Below are 17004 nucleotides of genomic sequence, written 5' to 3'. Positions count from 1 at the left end.
GCTTCATCAACCATCAACAACCACATTACAGTAACACCTTGGAGTATTATCCCTGCACAGAACACATATTGTCAATACTGTGATCTTTTGCACATCCTGCCCAGCAGTTTTGTAATTCACAAAACACTTTTGTATATAGTTATAGTATTTTTGTGTAGTACCTTTTTCATTGTTTTATTTTTATATATATGTATCTATGTATATTTGTCTTTTTTACTGTTGTAGTATTTTACCTTTTTATTGTTATTTCCTACACATTTATTTATTAATTTTTTTCATATAAGTATATTTTATACGGCACCAAACACCAAGTCAAATATATTGTAAGTGAAATCCTACCTGGCAATAAACTTTCTGATTCTGCCTTTGTGATGATGTGATCATCTTTTCCTCATGCTGCTGTTGGGACTCATCATTCATCAGACCAGATGTTTCTTTGCTCCGCTGGACAAAGGAACTCACACTCCACAGTTCCTCACTGTTCACACCTGGGGACGACCCTTCCCCCCACGGACCTTACTGGCCAGCCAGTGTGGGTCAGCGTGTGACATGTGACCCCCAAGGGTGTCACCAAACAAAACCAGATGTCCCTCTTCTCTTCTCTCTCTCTCTTCTCGGCTTGCTCTGTAGAGCAGCTCCTGCTCTCTCCTCTTGGTTCTTCAAAGGGCAACAAGGCCCCAGCCCAGGTCAGCTCTGCTACCTGAGAAACCAGCTCTCTCACCGGCCTGCTACCAGCAGCCTGCAAACGTTCTTCTCCTCAACAGCAGTGACCTGCTTCGGATTAACTGAGAGTGAACCAAGTACTCTTCAGAATCAGCAGCTACGACACAAGGCCAGCTGATTTTCCAAACAAAAGGAGTCATAGCAGAGTTAGCGTGGAATAGCTAACTCTGTGAGGAGAACAAAGGAGATAACAGCAAAGCAACACAGCCAGACAGGACTTTACTCCACCAGGAAGCCTCCCAACTCACTGGACTTTAAACAACACTGGAAAGGACCTCTTTGCTTGTTCCAAGGACTGGGTATTTTAACTGACTGGGCCTAACCTTTCCCAGCACAGTATAGCTAATCAGCAGAAGTCTTAACTTTGTTAATGTTTTGTTAACTTGTTGATTGGCCTTGTTGTTGTAATGTTTGCTTAGGTCGTGGTCAGTCATACAGTTAATCGAGTACTCGATATGTTCACACACATAGTAGTACTTCTCAGTTCTAGAACCTGCATGAAGCTAACCTCCTCCCTCTAACCTGGTACCTTTAGATTACATGAGCTAGGCTAACAAAGAAACTCACACCTTCCCTCCCACACACACCTAGGTGGTCTCAGCGGCCATTTTGAGTAGTTTCTTTGTTTACCGCCATCTTGTGTAGTCTCCTTTGTTCAGGTCATGTGGTCACAGTGACCACTTTGAATTGGTCATCTTGCCTTTGTTTGTGACCCCACAGACACACACACACACACACACACACACACACATATACCCCTACACATACACACACCTGTATATACTAGATTAGATATTGTGTTTCACTCTGCTCCATTGTAAATAAATGCCTTTAAGTATAACTACTGGTGTGTTTAATGTTGCACAAGCGTGAATATTGCCAACCTCTACTTGGTAGAATTCCAATCCTTCAACTGTAACTTACTGTTGATTTGGTAATTTGGTTATAGTTAGTAAACTCTAATTGTTAATCAGAGTTCCAGATTAATGGTAATAAATTGAGACTGAAACCATATTGGCTATTTTGCCTATTAGTTTAGGCTGGTGCCCCGAGGACTTTAATTAATTTTAAAGTTATTTAATATTAATATTTTTAATAATAATATTTTCTTAATTTATGATAGCCAATAAATTGATAGACAACCAAAATCCAACATATTTGGTGTCCAGCTCATGAGGTAGAGCTCAGACCAAACACTGCTATAGCCAACAGTGTCATTCAGTATCCCCTTGCCGTCATATTTTTATAGGTAAATAGAAATATACTGTTCATTTACGAACAGTATTCATAATTTGTTTCAGTGCTGTCAACAATTTTAACTATATCAATAATAAATGCACATATAAATAATGAATGATAAGAAACATATAGGGAACACAACAATATGATTAACTGAACGGGGGCAAAGAGGTGAAATGCTGCCCCCTATGGATTTGGAGTGAGTAGAACGATCTTACACATTACACCTTTAAAGGATACCAGATGGAGTTAAACATATCATACCAGCTGAGCTGAAGAAGCCATACTGTGGATGCAGAGCTGGGGCTAAGCTTAAGGCTAGGATAAGGAGATATACGCGTTTTCTACCTTTGATCCTCATGGGAAATATCATCACCCTGGCTAACAACTGTGATGAACTGGAGGCACTTGTGAAGAACCAGCGAGAATATCTTGAGTGTAGTCTCACATTTCACGGAGACCTGGTTGACTCCTGACATTTGGCTTCACTGCAGTATGAGCAAACTTAGTGCTATGTACCGAGGGAGTTCTCTCACATCATCGCCATACATTCATCCACTTTTTTATTTTTTTATTGTAGAGTCTATAATTACAAAATATATCAACATGACACATACAATGAACAAACAAACAGGCATCACAAGAATACAACTTGCAAACAAAAAAAACAAAAAAAAAACAAAATCTTAAAGACAACACATAAAAGTCATATTTCTTTGAAGAACTCTTGTAAAGCACTTAATGTATCAACACATTTATAATTTGGATACACTCAAAGTATTTTTTAAATTCCATCCTAAGTGGCTCAAACGATGGGTGAGACCTTGAGAACTTGGCCCAATGAATGTGAAATATCCCTAGTAGGATCACTAAGTTAACAACCCACTGCACCTTCTTTATTTTATTAACATAATATAACCAACTAATAGAATAGTTGGATTGAGTGTAAAACTAATCTTCCATTTTCCTGCAGAATCCTGTCGTATACATTCAAAGTGTCTCTTCTTCTTCTTCACAAAACTCACATTTTTGATCAATAGCAACACATATTGAAACATATTTGTTAGTGGGATAAATAATATGCATAATTTTGTATCGAACTTCTTTTAGTTTATTTGGAATAACATATTTGTAAGGTAGAAGCTATACTTTGTCCCACTGAATATTGGAGAAATGGGAGTTCCATACAAATGTTCCTTGTGGAGAAATGTTTCCTTTTGCTATAGAAGTCATTTCTTATGTGTTTATTAGTAAGTTTAGGACTTATAATGTTTATTCCATTTACAAAGAATGTAGTTGCTATTTCTCTTGCCTCTCCACATAACATTTCATCAGCTGATGAATTCCATTAAGAACTGCATTTATTATTATAAGAAATCGGAAAAAACTTCAGATTTAAAGAATTCTTTATAACCAAGAATCTGAGCTTCATTGCTCTGTAAAAAAAAAAAAATGTATTCTTGTCCATCCATTGTTGCAGATATAGTGACTTATTTTTTCTGGTTATGTATTCGTTGTTCCATATCATGGTTCTATGGGGAGAGAAATTGTGGATAAAAAATAATTTGGCTGCCATAAGAACCTGCTGATGAAATATAGATACTTTTTTGGTAATTTTAATTCATTATAATTGTACTGTAGTAGAACTTGTAAACCTCCCATCTTTCCAAATATTTTCTGGGGTATAAAGTACCAGAGGGACTCTGGGGCTTTTAAACATTCTTTTATCCATTTCAATTTGAAGGTATAGTGCACATCCATAAAGTCAAGTATCTCCATACCATCTACACCTCTGGGACTGTATTGTTGTAATGTAATGATGACATTAATTTTTCCAAATAAAATTAATTAGTGTGTAATTTATTTCTTTACATAAAGAAGGTTGGATGAAGAGACAGAGAGTGGGGAAAACAAAACTGTAGATACCATCTGCCTTACTCAAAAGAACCTACCTAGCAACGATAAAGCTCTTTGAAGCCACATGTTGAATATACAGTATATTTAGTTTTTTTGTGTTTGGGGTTTAAAATAATTTTCTTGTCTTTGGAGAACTGGGACATCCTTGGCGGACTGATCTGCAGACTGAAAATGTTTTTGTAATATTTGGATATAGCATGACACAACTGCTGATATCTTTATAAAGCATCCCAATATTGCAAATGAAAGTTTCTCCAAAACCAAAGGTTTGTAATGACCTGAATAAGAATTGATGTTCGACTGTATCGAAAGCTTTATAAAAATCCAAAAAGAGAAGTAAAGCATCTGATTTTACATATTCAGCATAATCTGAAGTCAAGGAAAACTCTAATGTTGCAACTGATGTGACGATTGGTCATGAAGCTGGTTTGAATTATACTTATGATTTGGTTTAAACCTTTCTTTAAATGTTTAGCAAAGATTAATGAAATAGTTTTATAGTCTATGTTGAGCAATGTTATTGGTCTCAAATTATCAATCAGAAGAGGGTCTTTATCAGGCTTGGGAAGCAATGTAATTATGCCTTGCTTCATAGTTGCTGTCATTTCTTCTTTATCAATGCATTCTTTTATCATATTGTGAGGAGATTCGATTATATTCCAAAAGTGTAAATAAATTTCAATAGGCTGACCATCCATTCTGGGGGACTTTCCTTTTTTCATTTTACTAGCAGCTTCAAGAATTTCCAATTTAGAAATAGGTTTGTCACATTCCAATTTAAATTCATCTGATATTTGTGGATAAATTCTTTTACACCCTTGATACATTTTTCGCTTGTCTGGTTGTAGTTTGATTTATATAAATCAGGATAAAACTTGAGCGTGTGATTCTCTATATCAGAAGAGTTAGAGATTATGACCTAATACATTTTTAAAGATGTGATATTATATTTTTTGTGATTCATTTTTTGTAGTGCAAAAAAATAGCTTGAATTCTTCCCTTTTTCCATCCATTTCAATCTGGAATGAATAAATGCTCCTCTGGTCATGTTGACATGTAATTGGTCTTTCAGTTCACTTCGTTTAAAAATGTCAGCTGCCATTACTTTCACTGATTTGCAAAAAGATTCATTTTTAAAAGATTACAGTTAAACCTCCAATAACCATATTTTCTTAATTGGTTCTAATGTATTGGCAAGAGTAATGATTATCATTGTGGTGTGAAAAGGGGGGCCTAGTTATGCAGTGACTCAGAAACAAATTGTAATGTTTGGGAGGATAATAACCAAAGCTCAATTTGAGATCGTAGAGAACCGTTTGCATTACTCCATGTATATTCTTTCTGGTCAGGATGCAGATAGCGCCAGACATCAATAACATTAAGTTGGTCACATAATTTGGAAATTACTTTAGTCTTTGAATGGGAGGATATTCTTGCTGGTATCAATTTGGTCATCTACTGTTTCATTAAAATTTCAGCCAATAATAAGATGTGAACTTTGATATTTCTCCTTTATTTTTTTAAATTCTTCTACAAGTTGAGTAAACATGTTTTTCGCTGAGGTATTATTATTATAACCATAAATATGATTCACAATCAGAGTCCTATTGTTTATTCTAAGAACCAGAATAATCCATCTACCCTCTTTAGATAAGAAAGATTCTATTACATCTCCCTTGAATTAGTTTAACAGAATGGCAGCTCTCCCATCGTCATCACGAGTGATTCTCTTGAAGAAAAATGTATGCGTCTACAGAGCAAAAAAAAAACTTTTCTTTTAGAAACGTTACGTATGCCTCTAACATTAAGAGATACAACTTTAAGGTTGATAAAATTAGCGTCTGCCATAAATAGTAACTATAATTAAAAACAGAAAAGAAGAAAAAGGTTGATGCCTACAAACAGGAACAAGTATAACAGTAGAAAAGAGCTATTAAAGACTCTTAACCTCAGCAATAGAAAGGAATACTCTGAACACTAATAGTACCTGGAGGTAGAATCTTAAACAGTCTAAAGGCCATGAAATTATTATCAGGCTACTTAATTATCTATTTGTCAAAAACATTCACACAGTCTACAAACAGAGCTATTAAGCTACAAATCTGAAGGTGGGCATGTTGAACTGGATGATAACGGGGGATGGTGTCTTGTTCTCTCGGGGTGCCTACTCGATGTAAGGTGTCAATCAGAAATCCAAGCTTGCTTCTGTCTTCTGGTGCAATCTGGCTCATTATTTTCAAAACTTCCTCTCTTACATCTTCGTTCTCTTTTTCCGGAAGGAAAGGACTGTTGCGAGAGTACACTAGAACCCTGATGCATTCATTGCAATATCAGAGGATTTTAACCATGTCACTCTCACGTCTCACCTGACTGGCTTCCCTCAGTATGTTGACTGTCCCACAAGCGAAAATAAGACACTTGATCTGTTGTATGCAAATGTCAAGGAGGCCTACACTGCTTCAGCTCTACCACCACTTGGCAGATCGGATCATAATCTGGTTTTTCTTCAGCCTACAGTTTTCTAATTTGCAGCTGCCTACATTGTTGCCCAGAAGGGCCAACAGTCTACAGGTTCTCATTTCAATTTAATACTAAGTCTGAGCATGTGAGTTGCTGACAACGTGTCACTACGCTGACATGCCACCATTTTTATTGGTTTCAAAAATTCCCAATTTTTAAAGTGAGAGTGCAGTCTCTTTTTATAATAAGTCTCTCTCCACATGAAAACAGTGGGAAATAACACTTTACAATGGATTTCGAGTAAAAATTGTTAATGCAGAATAGAATAACTTTTCCCAGGGGAAAAAAAGGTACATAATTGGGTCAAGTAGTTCTACATCAGCAGAGCAAAAGTGTGCAAAATCTCAATATCATCAATACTCACTTCACTCCCTGCGAACAAGGCAGGCCATCTATTTACAAATTCAGAGAGGAAAAGTGAGTCCAGGACAACCTCGTGATGTCTACAGGAGAAGGTCTTCTGTGTTTTCTCCTTGACCACAGCTTGATTGTTTCTCTTTTTCACCTCTCTCAAGAGAGCCAGCCTTTCTTCCTCAAGACTCTTTTGTGTCACCACTAGGGAGGGATGGGAGGAAGATGACCTCTGCTTTTTGTGTTTTTTTGATGTTCGCAGCTCTTAGTTCATGCTGACCTCAGGGTGTCCAATCTTGCAAAGTTTTGTGCGAAAATTTGCAACCTTTGTCTTTAGATACTGTTTCCACCCCTCATGGCTGGCACAAGTTCCTCTTTCTGTCAAGCATGGATGGGCATGCACCAAGACTTCAGCATCCTCTTCAATTTGGGAATCACTGGGATATGCTGTGTATTTGAAGATCTCCTCAGACATGCCTTCAAGGATATCCATTCTTAGCTTTGGTGGAGGGCTAAGAAGGGTGCCATTTGCTTGGAATTCTGGATTTACACTTTGGAGCTGAATTTCAGCAAAATATGAAAAGCGGGGGAATAAGGAAGGTCGGAGGCCAAGACGATGTTCTTGTTTCTGGAGCTGGATCTAAACTGACAGTGTGTGCACTGCTGAATGAGTGGTCAGAAGACCAACCTTCTCGATCAAGGGATCGAGAGCTTAGAGGGTTTGCAGAACAGCTGGGAGCTGAGCTGTCTAACATTTCCTCAGCTTGTTTCTCTGATAACTTCAGATCCAGACGTCCGACGACTAAAATCCTTCATCTGGTTCAGATATAGAGCTGAAAACCACCAAGGTGCCAAAAGTGTATGTGGCTTAAAACTAGATAAAAGTCAATGTTGAGCTTCTGTCAGACAAACACACTGACACATGATCACAGAGGATATGATGTCATTGACAGGAGACCAATTAAACGTTACTATGATTAAAATCACAGATTACTCTGGTTTGTTAGACATTTTAATGTGGAAAAGTTACAGATTATAACTTTAAATGCAAATGTAATAAAGTGACATAGAAATGAATTCTAATCAATTATTGTGGTGTCTTTCCCTGTCCTCTCCTCAGGAATGCCCTGCAGAGTCAGGTGATTTCCGGGCCCAACAGTGTTCAGCCCACAATGATATCAAATACCAGGGTGTCACCTACGAATGGGTCCCAGCACCTTATGACCCCGCAGCCCCCTGTGCCCTGCAGTGCCAGGCTAAAGGGAGAATTCTCACTGTTGAGCTCGCCCCTAAGGTGCTGGATGGGACACGGTGCCGCAGTGATGCCTTTGACATGTGCATCAGTGGAGTGTGTCAGGTAAGAGGTCAAATTATAAGTCAGATATGTCCAGTCCGACACCTCCACCATTTGTCTCATTAATTGTGTGAGTGAAATGTTGCAATGGCATCAAATTAATCAAATCAAAACGAAACACAGGACAAATGTTTCCTTGGACATGCATGATTGTGAGGAGTCTACATGTAAATCCTTTTCTTTGCAGCTGGCGTTGTCATGTCTTTGTCATCCTCATATTTAACATACTGAACTGTAGGTTTTAGTATCCTCCATGGGACTGCAGAGGTTATGAGAGTGCACTGCTGATCGCTGTCTTTTAATGGCACTCAGTTAGTGAGAGACTCACACACGTCTTACTTATAGACTGGGACATTCAGTGTGGACATGAAATTAACCAGAAATAAAAAGAAACAATGGATCCTTTGTTTTCTTTGGCACAGACCGACTGAACCAAACTACAGTTGGTTAAGCAATTTCAGTCTGATACACTGGTATAACCCTGTATCAAGTTTCACTAACTCTATTTCATTTCACAAGGCAGTTTGATACCAAGTACATACAACATTAACAATGTGTTCAGTTCATTGATCAACATGTTGCATTATTGTTTAAACAAATAACTAAGCCACTTCAATTTTATTTATGTGCCAATATCACAAATGACTAATTTGCAGTATAAACTGCACAGTACATGACAGAGGAGGAACATCTCATGAGTTAGAGAACAGTTAGATATTTAATTTTACATTCTTCCTTAGATCTGTGTCAGAGTCTTATGTTACAAACTGGAGATTTCCCCTATATTCTCCAGTTGCCTGGTGTCTATTGGTTGATCCTCTGGAGCTGATCCTTTGACCTTTGGTCTGGTTCTGTTTCGTTCAGGCATGCTACCAGCATGGTCTGTTTGTGGAAGAGGTGTCCTTTATCTCTGTTTCCTATCAATTTGCTAGTTTGATGGTGGGAAGAGTCGCAAAGTGACAATTGTGGGTCCGTAACTCTGCATGTCCTTACAATGGACTTGCTTAATGGCTTGTGACTGATGCCAGGCCAGGTATGTACGCTACAGCAGTAAGTGTAAATGCAGTGCTAACGCTTTCTTCTGAGCACAGGAAAGATACATCTTTCAGCAACGGAACACACCGGAGGCTTACACCAAGGTAGACACTGAAGCTTTAGTGATGTCCCTCACTTGTAACTCTTTTTGGATAAAGGTGTCTAACAGATGAGTTAATGTAACTGTACTCTAAGCACTAGGAGTAATAGTCACAGTCTGGGAGAATGGTAACAAGTACAAGGCCTGAAGTATTCAGAGAATAAACAACTGAAAGCTAAGGCAAGAAAATAAGGTTTAAGTTTGGTCCACCGCCTGTAGAAGAGTTTTAGGATCTGATGCCAGAATCAACAGCACAACATCCTTGTTTCAAAATGAATCACAATCTAATCTTATACAGCTATAGTTAAGGTTCGATTATGTTTAAGCACAAATGATGTTTGGTTTGGATCAGAATACTATAGAGTACTAAGTGAAGGTTAAGGGCTCTTCATTAACACATTACAATAGTAACAATATGTTTAAATTTAGAGAATGATTATGGTGCTAGTCAAAAGAAACCAAAGTTGACTACTGTTTGGAAACAGGAAATGAACAGTGGTTGAAGTCCCACCTCCTTCCTCTTTAATAACATCACCTGACTCGCTCATTTGCCTCCGACAAGCTCATAATTACTGCAGCTGCTAAACGACTGTGTCAGCTGAATGTAAACATGTTTTTTGCCATTTGATGACAACACTGATGCTCTCATGTCTCTTGGGAGAACAGTCTATTACCCCCAGTACTGGGCCATGTTCTGCACTTGGTAGTCTAGTTTTGTCTTTGTGCCTCTACCCCTATACTCAGACACGTCACTGTATCCACACTGCTGCTTTGAAGCCAATAATGTGTGGTCCCACATGTGGCGATGAAATGAAAGGATGAGTTGGAACATGGATCTGGTCCCTGCAGTGTCATCATCATGTCAGAGAGTCTATATTTAGTTGAGCTTTGTTTTAGGACACAGAGAGAGATTTCCTGTGGACTACCTCCACTCCCTGGCTGTTTGATTGGAGGCCCTGTGTGACTGTGTGACAGGAGGAGCACATGTATAACACTCCACAGACCCATTTCCAAAACAATTACTTTTATAAAGTGGGGTCCTAAAGTGTGAGACCACTTCCCCAGAACCCACTGTAAACTCTTTGGCACATAGGTAATGTAACAGAAAGTGGCGATGTAGAGGAAAAACTGTTATGAGCAACTGATAGTTCCTCTCCAACTGTCAAGTGAAGCCAGATGTTTCCATCAGTTTGATGAAGTGGAAAAAAGGAGTTGATGAATTCTGGACAGCCTGATGTTGTTTGACCTTCTTCTAACCATCCTGTATGAAGACGAGAAGAACAATTCATACGTGACTTTTCTTAGCTAACAGCCGTCACACCTTTTCTCTTGTTTGTGTTTTGTTTTACATTTATAGCTGTTGGTAAAGAGCTGTTCATCTGATCAATGGAGTTTTTTCATGAAACATAAGCTATATGATAATAATGTCTATTCTCTAGTCACTATAATGCAGTACCCCAACGCTTGAACCACTGACCATTAGTAGTTCCATAAGTTGAGAACTTTTTATTCAGGACATTGTACTAAAATCAGTTTTTGTAAGCAGCAGAGGGAATTGTGGCAGAGAACGGGGTTATTTCTTCGCTGCTTCCTCAAAACAGCCAAGATGATGAAGTAGCATCCTCATCAGATCCATTTAGAGAGGCTCTGAAATATTATAATCCAGCATATCACAAGTATCACACAGCACCACAGTGGAAAAGGCAGATACATTTACAAAATGACACTTGAAAATGCACAGTAGCCTCTAATGATATCTTTATACAGATGTCATAAGAGGCTTACACCTTTCTCCATCTACAGCTTCATCCAGGCTGCAGCAGCACAGACGCTTCCACTCAGAAGAAGTAGTTATCACTCCTTCCACTACTACACTTTAAATAATAAAGTTCTGTTTAAGGTTAGTTTGTTTTTGTTTTTTGTTAGTTTTTTTGTTAGTTTTTTTTTGGGGGGGGCATTTTTGCTTTTATTATGATATGATAGCAAAGAGATTGACAGACAAGTCAGGAGGAGAGAAAAGGATCGGTTGGATTTGAACCCATGGCAGCTGCGGTTAGGACTAAGCCTATGGGGTGCACGTTCTACCAGGTCAGCCACCGCGGCATCCCTGAAATTCAGTTTAAAACATTAATAATGTCAAGTATCTGAAGGGTAATGGAGCAGTGATGGACTCTACTGCAGGACACACGTCAAAATAGCCTGTATTTACATGTGGTGTTTCAGTATCAGCGTGGTCCAACAGTCAATGGTTACACACCATTAACAAAATTACCCAAAATGCATCTGTGTTGTTTATATAATATATGTGAGTGTGTGTTTGTGTGAGCAGTTCATGAGGGTTAACTTTCTCAGGTTGTTGTAGCATCTAAAGCATCATGAGGCATTAAAGCTAAACTAGTGAAAATGATGCATGATGAATCCCGAGAAACTCTCCAGGGATGCAGTGAGGTGTGAGACAGTGAAGCCAGGGTGTGTCTGAAACTGTCATCCAATCACATCTAAAGGTTTTTATAGTTGTTTCCAATTATTAAAGAGAAAAATAAAGCGATGTTGAGAGAGAAGTTTAAGTCGTGTAAACATCCTTGTCTCTGCACACCAGGCCAGCTCCTGCGTGAGGTGTCTTTGCTTCTTGCAACGTTAGTTTCATCAGTAAAAAAAGATCGAACATTATTAAGGCAAAACAAGTGCACTCTGTTCTGGAGTTCAAAACCAAAAATTAGTCCAAACAAGCAGAGATACAAAGGGATCAGGCAAAAACTCACAATAAAGTTAACAGACACAGGTCAAAGGTGCAGAGGGGTGTGTGCAGGATAGGCAGCAAGAGGGTGGGCGTTAAGAGGGGCAGGAAGCTCCAGCAGAGTCCATGACATATACAGTATATATACACACACTGATTGCAGGACGCACTTTGCCCTTATGTCCTTCCCTTTAAACCTTGAATCTGAACAGCAGCACACTATGCGTCACTTGAAGTGGAAATAAAAAAAGTGATTTAAGTTATCCCACTTTTCTTCGATGCAGTAATCTGTCACATTTCAGCCTGGTGGCTCACACCAGAGATGTTATTATATGTCTCTAATCCTCATAATTACACCCAAACCCAGTCACCAACAGCTACATTTCTTCCTTGGATTTTCTCAGCCGCACACAAAACAGTACAATACCAGCTGAAAGCTTCCCATTTCCTAGTCCTAGTTTGAATAGCGCACTTTATCAGTTATTGCTGTTGATGTTACTGTGCTTCCAGTAAAAAGTCCTCAGGGTGTAAGCAGCTATAATATTTAGTTTGAATTATAAAAAAGGTAGAGGTCTTACTCCTCAGAAACCGCCAATACATCCGTATCTGTGGTGTAATGTGACACCTGCTGTAGAAGTGGAACGAAGAACAAAATGATTCATGTCCTTAGTTGGTTAAAAATCTGCCGCAGTTCATCAGAAAATAAACCTGCCTGATATTTTTGTTTGTTTTCAGACTGAAGACCCTTTCATTCTTCATCCTGATCTCCTACAATCATTGCTCTCCAAGTTTTGGTCTCTTCTGCTGTGTCTGCTCAAAATGTGTAACATACTTGACTCAGCCAGCAGCTAACACTGCAACTGCTGCAGGGATTTTGTTAAACTGAGCTTCAGAGGCAGGGCAGGGATTTCTGGAGCAGCAGATGCTTTCCCTAAGTGTCTCTACAGTATCAGTATAGTGCAGTAAAGGTCTCAGTATCCTGCAAAAATACGAGATCACATGATTTGTCATCCGACCGAGTCTCAAGGCAGAAATATTCACATCTATTCTGAATGGCCACACTGTGCCTGCAGTTATCAACTCTTTTTAGGCATCACTGCTACACTGTCATGTATCAGTTCGTTTGATGGCTTTTTGTCTGTTGATTTAAATATTTATCTGTTTGCATGTGGCTGCTGAGCATTGAGCTCTCAGGGCCACCGTAAGAATGTCTTCTGGTTTTTCACAGGCTGCAGCCCTGATGGATTTGAAAACTTACAGTATTTTACAGGCTTATTTAAACATGGATTCGTCTTTCTCTCGACCACTTGGGGGCAGTGCAAAAAGCTGTAAACAACACTGACATGATTTTATAAACTTGATATGGCTTATGTGCACTTATGTGCAGTGTTCTCAGGAAGGCAAACGAGATGTGCAGTTTATCTCTCTTTATTCAACTTCTGATCAGTGTGTGAAGTGTTCATGCTCGTCAGATGGTCTGTTTACAGATGCTCACAAATCAAGCACAGAATCCTAAAGGAGGTTTCACACGCCGTCCAACATCTAACAAGCGCGTCATTTGAAAAATACTGAGACTAAGATGATCTGAACACAGCAGTGATGACAAGGCAGATTATCTCACCTTCAGAAGACCGGTTAGAAGTAAATTATTTACACTTTTTCACAGAAGACATTGTGATGTGTGAGAGTGGGAAAAAGCTTGGGTGTAATTCATAACTTCAAGATTGTAGCATCTCATTGAGTTTTGCTCTGAGGCCCTGAGGTGCAGAAGAGCTCACTGATTTAACTCCTGGGAACTAAGCTATCAATACATGACGAGTCAAAATGTCTGCCATTAAAAGCCAATAAAATATTTTACATATTTCATGGATAAAACATTTCGCTCCCCATAACTGATCCTGTGCTGTCGACCCCGTCCATCCCATCACTGTCTGGAGCCATAATGACTCTACAACATTATGTGCTAAGTTAAAACAAGAGCTGCAGTGTACGAGGAGACAGAGATGAGAGATTATATTTGTGTAAAGCTTTTCATCAGAACTGCAGTGTTTCCACGTCAGCATACAGATCAATGTCTCTTTGCTGTTACGTTCCTCTGGCCCTGAGTATGAGGGCTGCCACAGCACACACACACTGTTGATGGTTTGTGTCTGGTTTCAGTTTTTGAGAGCAGTGAGCCTCATCCGAGTGCAGAGTGTAGTTTACTGTACATAAGTCACCGTTGTTAATCATCCAGTTATACAGTATTTCACTCTGAATATTTGATTCAAAGCAGTCAGTTACCTCAGTCTTGTGGAAATGAGCTTATGAAAGGGAACACTGATACATGAGTACACTGATCATTAAAAAAAGGTTTAGGGGCGGAGCTGTTGCCATAGGCGTTATGTTTTCAGGGTTGTCTGTCTGTCCCATTCTTGTGAACGTGATATCTGAGGAATACTTAGAGAAACCTCAGAAAATTCAGTACAAACATTAACTTGGACTCAAGTATGAACTGATTTAGATTTTGGTGGTCAAAGGTCAAGGTCACTGTGACCTCATAAAACACATTCTTAGCACTCTTGAATTTGTACACTAATTATGAGAAAATTTCACATAAATTTATTACAGGAAAAAAAAATTGATGATGTGATTTAAATTTGAATTTATTTCCAAAAGGTCAAAGGTCAACTTCACTGTGACATCAGAATGTTCTGCAAATACTTAATAGTTTTGATTAAATTCCTTCACTACATGTATTATGAGTCTGGACAGACATGGAATTCAACTGCACTGGTTGGTGGAGGCAGTTATTCTAGTTAGAGATGTGCATGATTAATGTCTCTACTAGTCTTAATAGTGAAACATTATGGTGGCATCTTTATCACTGTTTTCAGAGGGCAACATGAGCACAGTGCAGTGCTTCTGTCTTTATTAACCTGGTACTGGTCAGTACTGGTCAACAGGGGCAGTGTGACTGCAGCAGGACCAGAGAATCAGGATCCTGTCTGTCTGTCTCTAGCTAATGAGGCCATGCATTGCAAAACTAACATCAACTTGTCCTCCAATTGAAGCAGAAATAGATTATTGGTGACTGAAAGAGCATTTTGCATGACTGACAAAGAGGAAGGTTGCTGCTTCCAAGTCAAGTCAAGCCAATTATTATTTGTATAGCCACAATAACAACATAAGTTATCTCAAGGCATGTTCCAAATAGAGCAGGTCTAGACTTTCTCTTTATAATATTATTTACAGAGACCCAACAATTCCCACCAAGAGCAGCACTAGGCGACAGTGACAAGGAAAGACTTCCTTTAAAGAGGCAGAAACCTCAAGCAGAATGGACATCTGCCTCGACCGATTGGGTTGGAGAGAGAGAGAGAGAGAGAGAGAGAGAGAGAACATGCAAGCAGGAGAGAAAGAGACAGAGAGAGCAATAGACAGCACAGAGGAAGAGATCAAGAACGTACATTGATAGCAATATTAATAATAGTGACAGTAGTAGCAATAAGAGCAATAGTAATGTAATGGCAACTGTAGTGCTCCCACTGATAAAAGTAGTGCTGACAGCTAATAACATTAAGAATTATTATTATTAGTAGTACATTTTAGCAGGTTTAGCAGCAGGTGTTAAACAGGATCATGGGGGGAGCAGGTTGTTTGCAGTTGCAGATCCAGAGTCAACAGCTCTGGACTACATACATTACATCCTGTGTCATGGATCAGTCTGAGATCCACCAGTGGTATGAATGTGAATATGAGTGCAGTGCTCCTGGCTTGTTAGAGTGCAGTGTATCTGTACCCCAGTCCACCTGTATCATATTCTTTGTACTTTTGAAGTGACTTGAACTATAAACACCAAGTGTCAATCCACCGTGATTTCACCCATTGGTTTGTGAGCTGCTGTTTTGAATTCTCAAGTCTGGCATTTTGACTGTCGCCATTTTGGGTTTTTTTGAGCCAAAAGTGACTGTATTTGGATGAGAGGGTGTAAGTGGGGAGGAGCCAGGAGTGGATCTGACCGGAGAACCAGAGACACTATGCTCTGTCCACCTACACCAGCATCCTGACTGCACCAGACTACTGGCTACAATGTGGGAAGTAGCTGCTAACATATTTAGTCCATAATTTGAGCTAATTGCATCCATGTCCATCCACGATACACTCGAGAGACAGAGGAGCTTGTTTTCTAACTTACTCATTCAGCTCAGGAAATCATTCATGCAGTTCATTATAACACAGCTCACCTGTGTGTGACAGGTAAACACGCTGCATTACCATCTGTACAAAATGTCTATAGCAGTGGTTCTCAACCTTTTCCAACTCACAGCCCCCTTCAAAATCCAAAATCCCAAAAATGTTGGTGGCACACATCCAACCCCATAATAATATGGAGGCCAAACAATACTTTCTCAGGGCACATTTTATTTTAATAACAATGAAACACTCAGCACTGAACTGAACCAGGAGAAGCTCAATTTTTCTTTTCTGTTTGACGGGGGAGCACCATTTGTCTTCCTTTTAATTCCTGTTGCTAACCAGCTATCCATTTTGACTCTTCAGTTTTTGCCATGGATGTGATCTTTTAGTGAAAAATAAGACTAAGATAGCAAACAAGTCTTAATACACAAACAAGCCTAAAAAAGCAATGCAAGGACATTTTTAACATTTGACATTTTTAAAGATAGATTGATAGATGGATTGATAGATAGCAAGATAGATAGAGGGATAGATACTTTATTTAAAAAACAAACATTGCTGTTCTATGTTTTAAAGATATTTTCATTTTAAAACATTTTAAGTATAGTGTTTTTAGTATACTGTGATTACATTTCAGTGGCGATTGCTCTAAGACTGCAAGGGAAGCTCAGCTTCCCCTAAAATGTCAACAAAATAAGTGGTCAAATATGTTCTGTTGTATGTACATTTCATTGACTAAATATGCGCTAGAACACGTTCATCTTTTGTTCAGAATCAGCTACTTATCACAGGTAACCGACACGACTTCTTCTCATTCATCCCCGCAGCGCCACAGAGCTTTACACAGTG

General features: G+C 38.9%; 1 protein-coding gene across 1 annotated transcript in view; it reads left to right on the top strand.

The window, feature by feature from the left end:
- adamtsl3 (ADAMTS-like 3) overlaps positions 1-17004 on the top strand; it is a 196309-nt gene that overhangs the window by 98107 nt on the left and 81198 nt on the right. Inside the window, exon 4 of the mRNA XM_023425560.2 lies at positions 7871-8107. Coding sequence (XP_023281328.2) covers positions 7871-8107 — 237 coding nt within the window. The remainder of the gene's footprint in view (positions 1-7870; positions 8108-17004) is intronic.

Source organism: Seriola lalandi, unplaced genomic scaffold, assembly GCF_002814215.2.
Source record: "Seriola lalandi dorsalis isolate HSWRI2012SDOR001 ecotype SW California unplaced genomic scaffold, Sedor1 jcf7180002054784, whole genome shotgun sequence".
Classification (NCBI taxonomy): Eukaryota; Metazoa; Chordata; class Actinopteri; order Carangiformes; family Carangidae; genus Seriola; species Seriola lalandi.
This window is presented reverse-complemented; position numbering and strand designations above follow the sequence as displayed.